General features: G+C 35.9%; 1 protein-coding gene across 8 annotated transcripts in view; it reads right to left on the reverse strand.

Annotated features, from left to right (window-relative positions):
- The window catches only part of CARMIL1 (capping protein regulator and myosin 1 linker 1), a 185,024-nt gene that overhangs the window by 77,265 nt on the left and 93,086 nt on the right, over window positions 1-14,673 (reverse strand). For all 8 annotated transcript variants that reach the window (XM_032182941.1, XM_032182937.1, XM_032182935.1 and 5 more), the window contains exons 11-16: window positions 12,918-13,012; window positions 8,303-8,389; window positions 4,819-4,922; window positions 2,728-2,805; window positions 2,557-2,633; window positions 1,506-1,610 (exon numbers count right to left, since the gene is read on the reverse strand). In XM_032182941.1, coding sequence (XP_032038832.1) covers window positions 1,506-1,610; window positions 2,557-2,633; window positions 2,728-2,805; window positions 4,819-4,922; window positions 8,303-8,389; window positions 12,918-13,012 — 546 coding nt within the window. The remainder of the gene's footprint in view (window positions 1-1,505; window positions 1,611-2,556; window positions 2,634-2,727; window positions 2,806-4,818; window positions 4,923-8,302; window positions 8,390-12,917; window positions 13,013-14,673) is intronic.

Here is a 14,673-nt window from a genome sequence, read left to right on the forward strand (position 1 = left end):
CCTCCACCACAGAATCAATATCCCTAAATTACTCAGAATCAACCAATGTATCTATCAATAATCATTTTTCTGTGACCATCAGACCATCGATACTATGCCACCCTAATCTTAGCAAAGTCTAAGCAAGCAAGACTGTAAGCAAGAAGATCATACAGAACACTGAAAAATCAGAGCTACAAACACTAAACTCCTGATGCAGAATATGGACTTCAATCTATTCCATCTCACTTAAGCATCATGTTGTGGTGTTTCTATCCAATGTCAGATTGCATTAAGAAAAAAATATCCCAAAACTACGCATGCTATTATTTCATGTGTGGTACTTGTCGCTTTTCTCTCCTTTAGCTTCCCCCAGATTTTACTGGAAGTTTTCCATCCAGTACTCGCTAACTCCCTTATCTCTGATTTTGCCTTCAACTCCCATTCATTAGCTAGGTGCTTCCTTGGTGAGTTATTGCTGACTTCCCTTCCCTATTCTTCCTCAGGAAACAGGCTCCTAATGACACAAATATATACGTACAGATATATATATGTACACACACACACATAGGTATATGTATGTATATGTTTATCGATGTCCAGCTTAGGATATTAGAGGTGCGTTCCCAGGAATGGTTGGGGAACATGCCTAGATTTCTTCTATGGATACTAGAAATGGTTATATATGATTTAATACATGGCAGCTAGCAAGTTGAACCTTTGTGAAGAGCCTTTCTTTAATTCAGCCCCCAAACCACAAGGATTCTGCCAAAATCACAGAATGACCTACTGAAATTAGACCTACCTAGGCTGATCTTGATTTTAAAACATGCCTTTAAATTCCAGATCTGGAAATTTCATTACAGTTCAAAACTGCACACATTGTAGAAAGGGTGGCAAAGTGCTACACAATTTCCCTCATCTGCATTACTCTATAAGAAGAATTCCTCTCAATCATTAGGTGGGATCAATGGAGTTGCCCAAACCACAAAAACAGAACCTGTTATCTGTAGGGTGGGTGACATACAGGAAAGAGAAGCACCCCTAGAAGTTGCTGCTGTCGTCTCTCCCACTCAAAGGAAAGCATAGATTTGTGCAATAGGTCTCTTCTCTCAAGCACTGCAACAGCTTCATTTGAGCAATGGTTGTTGCAATACTGCAGCCCCAAAGGAAGGGCACTCACACAAGTACATAATCCCATTTAACTGTGAAGCAAACAGTTTTGTTTGTAAGCCACAAAGTAAGAAATATATCACAAAAAAGTTGATGGAAACAAAACAGCTGTGACATTCACACAGAACAAAATACGATTAATAGCCTTAACTGTGAGATGGAAACAACATTTCTTAACTGTGTGATCATTATGAAACTCACTCTTGGAATAACAATAATGTACAAATGGAAAAATAATGCAAATAAATATTTTCCTCTTACATTTTAAATTATATTTTCAATATAAAGCACTCACGTAATAACAATGCGAACTAGGTTTTAGGCAATGGGAGAAGATGAAATTAAATTCTTACTTTAGAGGCTCAGGAGGGAGTTTTGTTCCCGACAGATTAATCTGCATCAAAGCAAGTGAGCTGCTGAAAAACTGTTTGAAGGAGGGAGGAACTTCTTTTCCTTTTCTGAAAGTAAATAAATTAATTAAGAAGTAGTACCTACATACTCCTCATTCCAATAAATAGTGAATACAAGCAGTCAGAATTTTAACAATCTTTTACATGTTTAATTTGCTGTACCTTTAACAACTCTGTAATCAGTGGCTCTTGGTTAACTTGGAAATACAATGCCATCAAAATGTTGATTCAACAAACAATCCTCAATTACACTGCTGCTCGAAAGACATTACTATCTAGCTTTTGTTTGGTGAACAACAAGAAATGATCATTTAGACCCGATTAACAGTGAATGTACTTATATCTATCAAGCAAAAGATCAAACAATGTTACAAACACACTGACATTGCCTTTTCACCACTATAAACCATTACTTAACAATATAGTAGCTTACCCTCAACTAGCTGTCACCTCCAATATGGACTCAAGCCATTGATTTGAAGAAAAAAGGAAGCTAATGTTACTATATCCTACGATGCAAGTACTCTGCAAAGTCAGTGTTCAGTCTCAAAGACTTTCAGAGGTACTTCCTCTCCAAAAAAAGAATGAAGAAGGAAGGAATAAAATATCATTTTTAACTGTCACCAGATCATGAAAAATAAGTACGTTAAAAAAAAACAAACTTAAAGAGGAGTCAAGACAGACTTCAAAGCCTGATATTATGACAAAAGATGTATATAGATGTTCTGCTGCATCAGGATCACAAAAAAAAAAAAAAAAAAAAAAAAAAAAAAAAAAAAAAAAACGTATTAGACAAGGTAGCTTATTTTACAGCTGTCTAACAAAAAAGTGGAAAGTGAAAAAAAATCTTTTGCTTGGAATAAATAATACCTCTTTTGTATAGGCCATTTATAAAGTCTTATGTTTCTTCTTAAAAAGAAAGGTGCAGCTCAAAGCCAAGCAATTATAAAGCAAAATTTTGCAGAAGTTGAGAGAAATGACATTTAAACTGTACCTGTGAGAAAAAAGCGTCCTAGAGAGGCTAAGGACAGCTAGATGCTGAAGACATCCACGAAGGAGGGCTCCACACACCTGGTTTAAAATAAGGAAGATGCACTTTTCTAAGGACAGAAGGTGGGCAACGTTTCCTTAGTATTTGAATCTCCACAAAAAAAAACAGCCTTACCATATCTAGAGCACACTCTGTGTTGGATAAATCCAGATGGACAAGGGCATTTGGTTGGGCCAAAAAATTGTACAGGCTCTACAATTAATGGAGAAAAAAAAAATAAATTATCAACGTTACTTCTGATATTATGACACAGATTACTGTATCACTACTTCTCAAATACATTTTAGGCTTTTCTTATAAAATTGCACTACAAGAGTTGTGTCTGAAACTTCTTTTCACCCAATCAATACAACCTGTTTTACTTTTGAAGGCTGTAATTTTTTAGGAAGAACTGGAAAAAACAGTGCCCAGACCACATCTGCCAAACAGTAATCTTAATGTACTTAATGTGAGTTACCTTGCAATATGCTTTCACAGGAAATGATATTTAGTTTAGTTATAAATACCTTGGAATGTCACTCAGATTGCCATTATATTTCAGAGAGGCTAGTTGGTCTGAAAGTTTACGCTAGACCTTTTAAGCATGAGGGAAGCAACTAAATTGCATCTGAAGATTATGGTTAATTCTTTATATCAGCTGTGCATTAGAAGTTTAAGGCAAAATACAGAAGAAGTAACCTAGTAATACACTTAATATCAATGAATTAAGTACTACATAGACTATGTCATGAAAATGTTAGTGTACATAAAAGTTCTTACTATACGCTGCTTTATTGTATTTATTTGTTAGTCTCTCAGAACAATACAGAATGGAAAAAGGTATGACCTAATTCACAGAAACATGGAACACAACTCCACATGACATCCAGACAGAGAATGTTCAACATTTCAAAAATAGATTCATCTTTCTAAAATTAGGTCATTTAGCCCATATACCTAACCATGCAAGAAAGGTCCCTAGTCTAAAAATCCCTGTGCTTCGCTAGGGTTTATTTTAAATGCAAATAACAGGATTTCTTTGCTCCTGTTTGAAAACTGCTCCACAGATTAAGAGATCTCAGTATTAAGAATCTTCTTTGAATCAACTTTCTCTCTGACAGACTAAGAAAAGATGTATTGTATTTATCTTCCTAAAAATATTGTAGGTAAACATCTGATATCTTTAGCCATTCCCTATAAAAGTTGTGTATGTTCTTCTCTCTTTGAGAATAATTCACTGTGTGTCATTTAACTATGTGCTACCTTTTAAATCCTCTTGTCCTGCTGAAACTTTCATCTCATGTCTGAAAAGACTAGTTCTTTGAATGTGTTGATGAATCTGAAACTAGTAAGATTTGTGAAAAAAAAAGTCACACAAAAGTCATAGGCAGATAAAGTCTGAGGACTTTAAATGATCAGATTGGGTGCCTCCGGTGTTGCATATTTTAGATGCTTCACACTTAAAGAACTCAAAAACTGACAGTTACATTCACACAACTGTTGATGTAAGAGAGAAATATGGATGTCAAAAATATGACTATCACATATCAAAAAATATGTGATAGTCAAAAAACAAATATATACAAATTGAGAACTAAAGTGCTCTCTCTTTTTTTTTTTTTTTAACAGAAAATAGAGCTGCACCTCAATGGCAACTGAACTAAACAACAGAATTCCAGAAATAATTAAGTTTGTTCAAGAAATCATGAGTTTCAATAGCATGTATCAAGGAGATGCACAGATTTATTTATACAGACAAAAATAGTCAAAATGAAAAAAGAATCAAGTCTTTCCAAGTCAAAATAATTCAATTAATTTTAAACTTCCAATAAAAAAATTGTAATATACGTCACTAGAAAGAAGATGAGTCTTTTTAATAGAATTCAGAGAGCATGCTAAGTTGACTGAAACAAGCAACTCACTTGCAGTTTTCTCATTTATCAGTAAAAGCCAAGAACTAAAAGCATGAATGGATTATGTGGATCTGTTTAGTTGTGTGGGGCAACTAAACAATGGATATTTGGATCAGTGGATCTGTGGATCTGTTTACTTGTGTTAAGCTTCTGAGTATATACTGAAAAACAGAGATCAAAATATTGTTTTCTATCCCTAATAAAACTGTACTAAAATAAAAGCAAAAGAGAATCTAAATAAAATGGTTTTGCCCTTCTAATAATAAATTAAAACATCCTTTCATTAATTCCCAAATAAAAAGCACGTGCTTACTGAGAGATCATCCCCACGGAGAGCGTTCCCTGAGAGGTCAAGATAGACGAGCGTGCTCGCTATCAGCGAGTTGGCACTCAGTGACTGGGAAAGGCTATTCACCCCTGAAAAACAAAACAAAACAAAACAAAACAAACAAAACAAACTCAGTATCCAATTTCTCCAATGCCATATCCTGCAAGAGCACAGTTTCAGTGAACACAGTCATACATAAATGTTTAATGACCTCCTGTTGCCACCACTATACTGCAGCAGAGGAGGACAGATCACCTGGGAGATACAAGACTTCTCTTTGTCACAGAAGATCTGTTTTTGCGTGGGCCACGTTTCATCAGCTGCTCTGGAAACTGAGTGCTCTCTGTGCCTCTGATAAAACAGGGCACAGTGTGTTACAGGTCCTAGATCCACAGAATAAATATTTTTGCCATGTCTGCAGTGGCTTTAACAGTGCAACTGTATCTTGGAACAGGTTTTTAAAAGAGAATTTACTTCATAATGGTAAGGCAATGTCCTCTCTCAAAAAATAACATTTAGATAAAAGTATCTGTGGAAGCCCAAGTACATTAACAATTATAATTTGCCAGAACTTCAAAAGCGACTGACAAGACCTAGAAGTTAAAAATATTTCAATTATGTATTTGCCTGTAATTTCAGAAAAACAGTTAGCTAATTAAAATATCAAGAGATGCATTAAGAGTCACTTCCTGTTGAGGAAAAATACATGTTTTTCCCATTAAAATTAAAAAGCTCACATTGGGAACAAACCAGTCAGGGCTCTTTTTCCCTCAAGTCCTCCAACTTTTCCAAATACAAATTAGGATGTGGCTATTTCCAGCAAATCTAACTTTCATCTGAGAGCTCTGCAGCTTATTACCAAGTTCTTAATTTATTGTAGAAGCTTGCTGCCTTTCAAGTGCTACATGTTTGTATTTCTTATATAAGTATCACTGTCTCCTTTAGCAAATGAATTTATTTTCTCATAAGTACCTAGCCAGAACAATGAAGCAGGCACGTGTTTTGATCTACAACACATTAAAGTGCAACTTCTCAAAGTTCCTGATCAGTAAAGGTGGACTGGCATTCAATAGATAGAGCATATCCACTCGTCACTTAAAAACTATTATGAAATGGATTTACCAGCATGTGGGGGAAGCAGCTAGCAAGTCACTGGAAACCAAAATATATCCCCAGTCAGTGTTCTAGTTTTCCAAGCTTCCAAATATTAAGAAATACTCCCATGTTAGTAGTGTGGCTGTTAGTTTCAGGAGATTTTTGATACTGAAAAGAACTGCAGCACAATGCCATCTTTGCCAAGTCTTGAAACTTTTATTTTCAGTGTGTTTTTTCTTTTTTCTTAACATTGCATTGCTGAATCTGTACCCTATCCCTAAAGGTAAACAGCAAATGAAAACTTTTTGAAACTTTTAAAGATCTAAAAGGTCTATTTAACTTCTAGAGCATTTATAATCAACAAGTTGAAATTAATGTAATATATTATGAACAGTTCAGCATATACTATTGAAATACAATTCTGAGAATTTAGGAATTGTCACTGACTGGGGACGAAGAACAGCTATAAAACAATCCATACTGTTTATGCTTGTTTCATGTTTAAAAAGAGCCAACTGCCCCAAATCAGCCACATCTTTGAAGGCTTAGTCCAAATGATGTGAATGACGGATTTTTAATTAGCCTTTGGCTCGGGTTCAGAAAATCCAGCCCTGTCTTTGAATGAGTAAATACTAAAAAAATACTAAAATTTTCCATTTAACCAGAACCTTCAGATCAATAAACTTTTGTTTGAATTTCACCTACCTCGTTCTATACTTTGACAGTAATCTCACTTTCATTTGCAGGCAATCTATCATGCTCTTTTACTGCTCTCAGGAGGCTCAGAGTGTTAATAGCTCTTAGGAACCTTGAGATACAATATTTGAAGAAAGATCAGCTGGGAAGTTACCATCTGAACTTCCCTTCTCCATCTTAGAAACCTATCTTGAAATAAGGTCAAAACCAGTGAGGAATTGTACAGAATTTCTGAAATTAAAAAGCTAAAAATAATAAGAAAAAAGTGATGGTGGTGTGGGCATCTCTCTGGAGGTGAAAACATGCTGTAAAAATAATCCATGTACCCTAGAGTCTACTGAATCCAAGGTCAGCAAAGAACCTCCCTAAACAATGTCACTGTCTCCTCTACAGCCAGGCTTCCCCCAGACAAAAAAAGCAAACCAACAAAATACCTCAGTATTGGGAGTTCTAAAGTAGCCTTCCAAGTCACAAACCAATTCACTACCATCTTCTTAAGGTGAAGGAAAACTGGCTAAGATAGACAGCTTTGCAGACAAGCAAAGAGGTGAAACTGAGATTTTTCGTATTCTTCTATAACAATTCCAATTTTAAGACTTCACCTATACTTTTTACTGGAATTTTGAGGAGCTCCCATGGAGCAATAGTGACCTGTTGCACTCTGGAGAACAGATAGATAGTTATGGGTTAGGATGGCCTATGCAGCCTGGACTAGGATTCTTATAAGGTCAGCAGCAGAGAAGCTGGAATGTATTTGCAGCTTTTGTTTAAAGATTGTTTTTGAAAAGATCATTAAAAATCTTCCAAATTATTTTTATAACATCAAAATTCATTTTTACTGACAAGAATTTTGTTGATTAGCTTCATCAAGCAGGCATTTGCTCTTTATAAAGGCAATGCAGTTAGAGGGTTCTCTTGACTCAACAGTCAAAAGCACTTTCTGAAATCATTCAGATCACATGAAGAAGAAAACAGGCTGAATGAACATACCAGAAATGCATGACTATCTGTCAAATTCACAACCATCTACTCTCAAGAGTACATGCAAGGTTAGTCAAGATTCTTAATCAGTTGCATGTCACCAAAAAACTGGAACTAACATAGAATAAAAAAACCACAAGAGTTGAATAAATTCTTTTTAACGAAAATGATGAGTGAATAAATTCACTTTAAAAATATATGTATGTTTCAACTACTATATCAAGTCAGACATGCAAATTACAAAGCAAAAGTCTCTAGTCAGAGCAAATCACTTATCAAGCACTGTCAAAACACTTGATTTCATGAAGTAGTCAAATGAAGCAATCACACAAAAAACATTTGAGTAGTTTTCCGAATGCTATTTGGAAAATTTCCTGCACATTTTTGCTTCAAACATTTTCTGAAGCATAAAAGAAACATACAATGTATTCCAATTCTAAATTAAATCTTTCTTTACTGTACAGGTTCAAGCTCGTATCTAGGGCAAGTAGTTTATTTCTCAAAGCACTGGATGGGTTAAAGTTCTGCACCCACAGCTCAGCAACCTGGAATGGTAAAAAAGCAGCTGCACTGTTTAGAATACACATATATAAAGTAATCAATTCTGTAATTGACTTAATCTTGTAACAAAAGGTATTATTAAGATGAAAGTCTGAAACTTTTACAACAGAAAAACAAGCATATTTGTAAAGCATACCTTTAGGTGACAAGGAGGTTTTAGATAAATTTAAATGTTTCAGTCCCTTTGGAAGTTTGGCAAACTGGATGCTTAAAGATGATACACCTGTTGGGGAATAAAGAGAAAGCAGAATTTTTCAGGATGTTTTCAGTTCAACCATGTGATCTCAGATTTTCCTGGCCCTTCCAAGAGCAGCCAGCAATTACACTGGTATCAAATTCAGAGCAGGCCAAACTCTGTTAGAGGAGGAACTGTACTAACTTTGGAGCTCAAAATTACGCTTTTTATGATCATAAAACTTTGAAATGACTGATTTTGTCAGGATCCCATCTTTGCTAACTACTGAACACACAGCGAACTTTGTTGTTGATTATCACTGACTCACTTCTAAGTAGTTTAGAAACTAAACAATAAACACACACTTTTGAGAAGGGGTCAAAGGCAAAATATACATGTCCAAAAGTTAGTACTGAGGAAAACTGGAAGCTTTATGGTTTGGCCAAAAAAAAAAAAAAAAAAAAAAAAAAAAAAAAAAAAAATTAATAAATAAACCCCAAGAGTGGAATGGTAGTTTGCATGAAACTTCAAAACCTTTTCTTTTAAAAGGAAGCAATATCAAGGCAAGAGAGACATGTACATATTAGCTAATACTGCCTTCTTTTCCTCAACTAACCCTGTTCTTTGTTGAATAAAAGAGTAAGAGGTTGTTCAAAAACACAGACAAGCACCAGCCATCTGAAATAGTCCTGAGGAAGAGTATGCACTTCACATAAAAGAAACTATGATACACGTATAGTGGCTGAGGACTTTCCCTGAAAACCTGAAACCTCCACCAAGTTATAATGGCCACTTATCTCATTTCATTACAGCAGCCTGTAGCTTACCAGCCAGTACGCAGACTTGGAAACATTACAATTGTTTGGGATCAAAAACAGTAAAAATTCATTCATATGCTGACTACTTCAGCATAAATCCAACATCTCTTTTCATGTCTTTTCATTAAAGCCCCTTCTCAGTGTATCCAAGTTCCACAGTCCATAAATATAATCCCCAGTTCAAGAAAAGACTGAAATTTGATTGAGAAAGCACATCCTAAATAACAATTGAATCACTTTATGAAATATTTATTATAGGATTAAATCAACATAGAAACTCAAGTCTTAACCTGAGTGTGAAATATAGTCCTCTATTGCAAATCACTTGGCAAGAAAAGGGGAAAGAGAAGCAAGTAAAGCCTTTTACTTGCTCCAAACACAATTAAATAAAAAAGCTGATACCATTCTCCACATAAGCAGACATTAAACAGGCTGGTGGTATGTCACATACACGTTTACTCTGCTTTTATCACCTTCTACTATCAATAATAAAAGAGAACATAGATATATTGCTGACATAAGTTTTTTTGTTGCAGTGTTGTTTTTTTAACCTTCTATGAAAAGCATGGTGTACATGCTGGTCAGAGGTGCATCTTCTATGCAGCTTAAAACAACATGCTGTATTTTATTTGTCTTGCCAAAACATTAGGCCGATGACATCTTGACATCATTTACTGTAAAACACAATGGTAACCATGTCTTTAACTTTCTGCAAGAATGCATCAAGTCGTATTAACAGGATTTGCATTCCTAACTCCCCTACTTTGATAAATAAATAAATAAACAAATAAATCTATAGCTCCTCTGAAGGAGGATCAATCTGTCTTAAGACAGACTCAGAACTTAAATTCTGTGATGGACTGTTCACTCTTGTTCAGCTGCTTTGGACACAATATATAGTTTCAAACTCAAGGTAGAGTTCTGCTGGCAAAAGAGGAGGAAAAGGAATACCAAGAGAATCACTAAAGACATCTTAAGTGTAATTTTTATTACAAAGCATTTTGGGTAAGAGGTGCAGCAAGTAATTTTTCCTCTCCATCTTTATGTTTAGCAAACAACCTACATATTTCTTATCACTCCAACAAAGCTGAAGAATTTTACCGTCTTACCAGCACTGGGGGAGAAGTATCTGTTATGTTTTAAGATACAGGAATCAGGTGCAGAAAAGATAAACTCTGGTAACTCAGGCCCTAGGATGTTCTTGAAGCAACCCACTTGTGCTAACCTCCTAGCAGAGCTGAGCTCTAATAGCTAATAGCAGAAGTAGACTTCAACACATCTGACCACACAGATTTAGAAGTAGACTTCAACACATCCAACCACATAGATTGGGTTTTGAGTATTTCCAAATTTTAGCTTGTTTTTGTATTATTTTTTAGAAAATATGATCCTAGTCAAGTCAAAAGCAAAGCTTCCATCACTTCAGCATGACTAGATTTTAAAGACAATATTAATAACAAACTTTCCAAGTGTTAACCTCACAAAAACTGACAGTATTGTTAAGGGAAGCTAATCACAAATTAAGAGGCTGATCTTGGTGCAAAACTGTATCTTGTGAACACTGCTTTATATTTCAAATGAAGCTGGGTCCTATGTCTGAGTTAAAAAGAACAGTCCTGCTATTGGAACACAGGCAGTTGCATTAATATTATAATATAATCTCTTTACTTTTTGGTACTCAATAGCATACAAACAGCTTAGTGGCTTGTGTTTGTTTTTTTCTTTGTCTAAGCAAGGGACAAGGATAGATTCTTCTCCATTATTCACACAGTTCGGCATTGTTTCCCTCATAACTACAAAATAATCTGGTTGTACTCCTAGAGCCCGAAGAGATGACTTTTCCAGAGATATTTTATAAAATCCATATGTTTACATAAATCTTCATTATGCAAGCTTTTACCTGTGAAATGATCGCTGCCCCTTCGGCTTAATAAAGTCAAATCTAATTTGCACTCCGTGAATATCAGATCACAGGACATGAAAATCCTTCTTAAACCAGAAAACTGTAATATTTGCACATTGCAATTATAGTTAATTTCTTTTTAAGTACCTATATAACTTGGCTAATTCTCTAACTAAAAGGTCAAACTGTAATTGGATATGATAGGAGAGACTGAGATAATAATAAATTTCTACTAATTTCTCCAAGTATTACCTTCTGCATTTTTTTTTAAATCTTGTATGTGGCTCCTCCAAAATTGCTTGAATAAATAGCTTTATTGCAAAGAAAGTACTCACACTGATATGCTTTTAAAAATATCCTTGCATTGTAGAATAGCTACTGAATGCTTTCGTCATTTGTTTGGCTTCAAGATTTAAAACAAACAAAACATCAAAAAAACAAAACAAACAAACAAAAAAAGAAACACAAACAAAAAAATACCAAACCTAGTTCTTTTTAAAAGAAACCTTTCATAAAACACAACCTAAATACACTTCTTTCAAAGTAGAATCAACAATATGACAGCCTTTTTTCCAACTTGCAAGAGAAAACATTGAATAATGCAGTTAGGCCTGCAGCACACTGCAATAATAATGTTCTGCAGCAAAGCATTGGCTTTCACATGATAGGGAGTTTTCAAGAACCAGGCAAGGGATAGTCAGAAGAGTTTAGCAATTCACGTGAACAATTTTAAATAAAAAACTACTCCAAATGTATTAAAAGCAAAAATATTTTCATACTTGATTCTGGTGAAAAGGAGAAGAGATACAAAAGAGGGAGAGGAAAAATACCCTTTGCATCTCTTTTCCCCTCACCAAAATGAAGAAAAAGGAGACACACCTACAAACAACATTCTGAGTCAGTCAGGTTGTAACCAAACGAAGATTTTTTCCATTTTGAATCATGTCAGCCAAGAGACTGGAAAATTTTGTCAAAACAAACCAAATAACACAAGAAAAGGTTCACTGCATAAAATTCCTATTTCACTTCTGGCCCAACAGGAGCACACGCTAGTCTGATCCCAAGAACATGATGTGCTTGGAATGCATTAAGCGAAACAAATGGAAATCTCACGTGGGCAGCGCAGAAGGGTCAACGGCAGACTGAAAGAATGTAACCTTATTTTAAAAAATAAATGCCCTGGGTGAAAAGAAAATAGACAAGGGAGGGGAATGATTTGACTTGATATGTACTGAAATCATGCCTAGCAGTGTCTAGTTGGAGAAAAGCTGGGCTATTCAGCTTGATTTTTCATCTTGCAGAGTCAACAGTATTCAGCTACATAAGGATGCCAGCTATGTAAGTACTACAGAACATCACAAAGAATTGGCAACATTATGGACTAGAACAAAGCTGAAAAAGAACAGCTTCAATACCAGAAATAATTATGGAATTATGGCTAAAATAAAAATGCAAAACCATCAGAAAAATATAATCCAAGCAACAAAGTCGTCTCACACTTCAGCTTTAAAGTGATTATATTGCCTTTAAAAATATGCATGTAGAAACCATTTTATTTTCTCTCTAGCTCTAAACATTCACTGCATTCCATCTTCCTTTAAAAGAAACCTCTATGAAAGTGTAATGAAATCTAATGAAATCCACGGTTGGTTTAAGACATTTAAATACTTCTCCACAAGCTAATGGATATGTAATAAGCAAAAAGAATAGCAATTCTCAGTCATTTGTGAACAACAGATATTTACAATGGCATTACACACAGAACAATAACCTGTTATTCAGGCAAAGCTGAATGGAGCAGCAGTAATCCCCTTATTACGTTTGTAGAAAGAGGAAAACAGAAATGTTACAGTACCTCGGTCTTCAAGCGGATTGCTAGCAAGGTTGATTGTATGAAGTCCTGAGTTGGGATTGTGGGCTAGGGCACTGGCTAGTTTCTGTGCAAAATCTCTGGAAGAAAAGAATACAGAGGGAGAAAGAGTTCTGTTATCTCCTCTGTCAACAGAACAATCAGAGGCTTAAGAGTGCCAAAGGACTAGCAGACAGAAGAAGCCAACTTACCCTACTGATCCTTCATAGTTTTAAACAACGCTTATCTGGCTAATTTGCTATCTTTCAAAGCAGGTTATATTATTATTTGTTTATTCTGTAATATAAGAGACTGAAGGACACTCACTCAAAGCTCAAGCTACTTTTGATAAAGATCTGATGATATAAAATCGGAATTTAACAGATTTCTGTCTCCTCCATGTCATGCATGGGTGGGACATATATGTTAACTTCCATACCATTATCTCCCACACTCACAAAGCTAATCCTCCCCCCTCCGAGCTTGCAGCAACTATACCAACAATCACTCAAAAAGATGGGCCTTGCAACATATCAGAAGGTCAACAAAGCAAGGGTATTCTGATCTTGTAAAACAGCAGGAGCAGCTCTCTCAAACAACAGAAGGACACTGAAACCAGTCTTTGCTCGCTTCTTTTTACATTGAGAAGCATTGACCACATTGACCACAGACCCAGCAATGTATGTCGAGAGAGACTGATGATATGTCAAGTTGCATAAAGCCCCTAACAGCCAGGTCAAGTAGCACAGATAGCTTCAAACTTTTAACTAAGTGTCATAGGTAGCTGTAGAGCATGACCAAAATCCACTTCCACAAAATCCTGTTCCAAAAGTACTTGAGAGGCAAGGGAATGTTAACCCTCTTTGAGAGCATTCTGCTGTGGCTGGACTACCACTGCTCACAGTATTAAGTTCAAAGCTGGCTTGGTTTCTCTACATGACAACACTGCCAGAATCTGGTGGAGACATATTCCTCACTTTATGTCAGAAGGCTGTTGGCTGTTTCCAGCTCTAAGCGAATTCCTCAAATCTGTCCTTGTACCTACTGGGAAGCAATCATGTATTAAGGGCCTAACCCTACCATGCAGTTTTGTTAATCTGAGACCATACTTTTAATGTTCTTATGCTTTATCTATGTTAGACATTGAGTTAAGAATCAAAAAACATCCCTTGAGCTTCCTTTACACAGCAATCTTCTCCCTCTTCCATGCTCTGGAAAAGAGCAGAGATTGGACAGTAATAGCCTCATAGCTTTGGTCTCTGTTGTTGCAAGGTGTGCTCAGGTACAGAGATGTTCCAGGAAAGTTTAATTTCCTTTTGAAACCCCATTTCCTTAGAGGGACTCCTGAGGGCAGAACAGGTTCCAATGCTGCAAAGGCAGGATGATGAGCTGCCTTTAGGACAAGCATGTTCTTATCCTAAAATATAAACAGCATGTAAACACAAACACTCAACAATAAATTTCGTACTTAAATCAGGAAATCTCAGACAGAAATTCCTCAAGATCTGTCTAGACAACATCTCCGAAACAGAAGCAGAAGGTGTATGTGGGAAGAACTAATGTGATGTAAGGACATTCAGAGCCCACTCAGCAGGGGAAGATGAGCTGCAACACCTCTCTGAGGCCCTCCTTGCACCACTATGGGCACATCTGTTCCCTCTCTGTTGTAGCATCCATTCCCTGTGAAACAGGGCAGCAAGAGTCAGTGTGGATGGTGGTAGGGACAGCCTGTCTGCCAGCTTGCAGAGGAATTAAGCACAAC

Source organism: Aythya fuligula, chromosome 2 (assembly GCF_009819795.1).
Source record: "Aythya fuligula isolate bAytFul2 chromosome 2, bAytFul2.pri, whole genome shotgun sequence".
Taxonomy (NCBI): Eukaryota; Metazoa; Chordata; class Aves; order Anseriformes; family Anatidae; genus Aythya; species Aythya fuligula.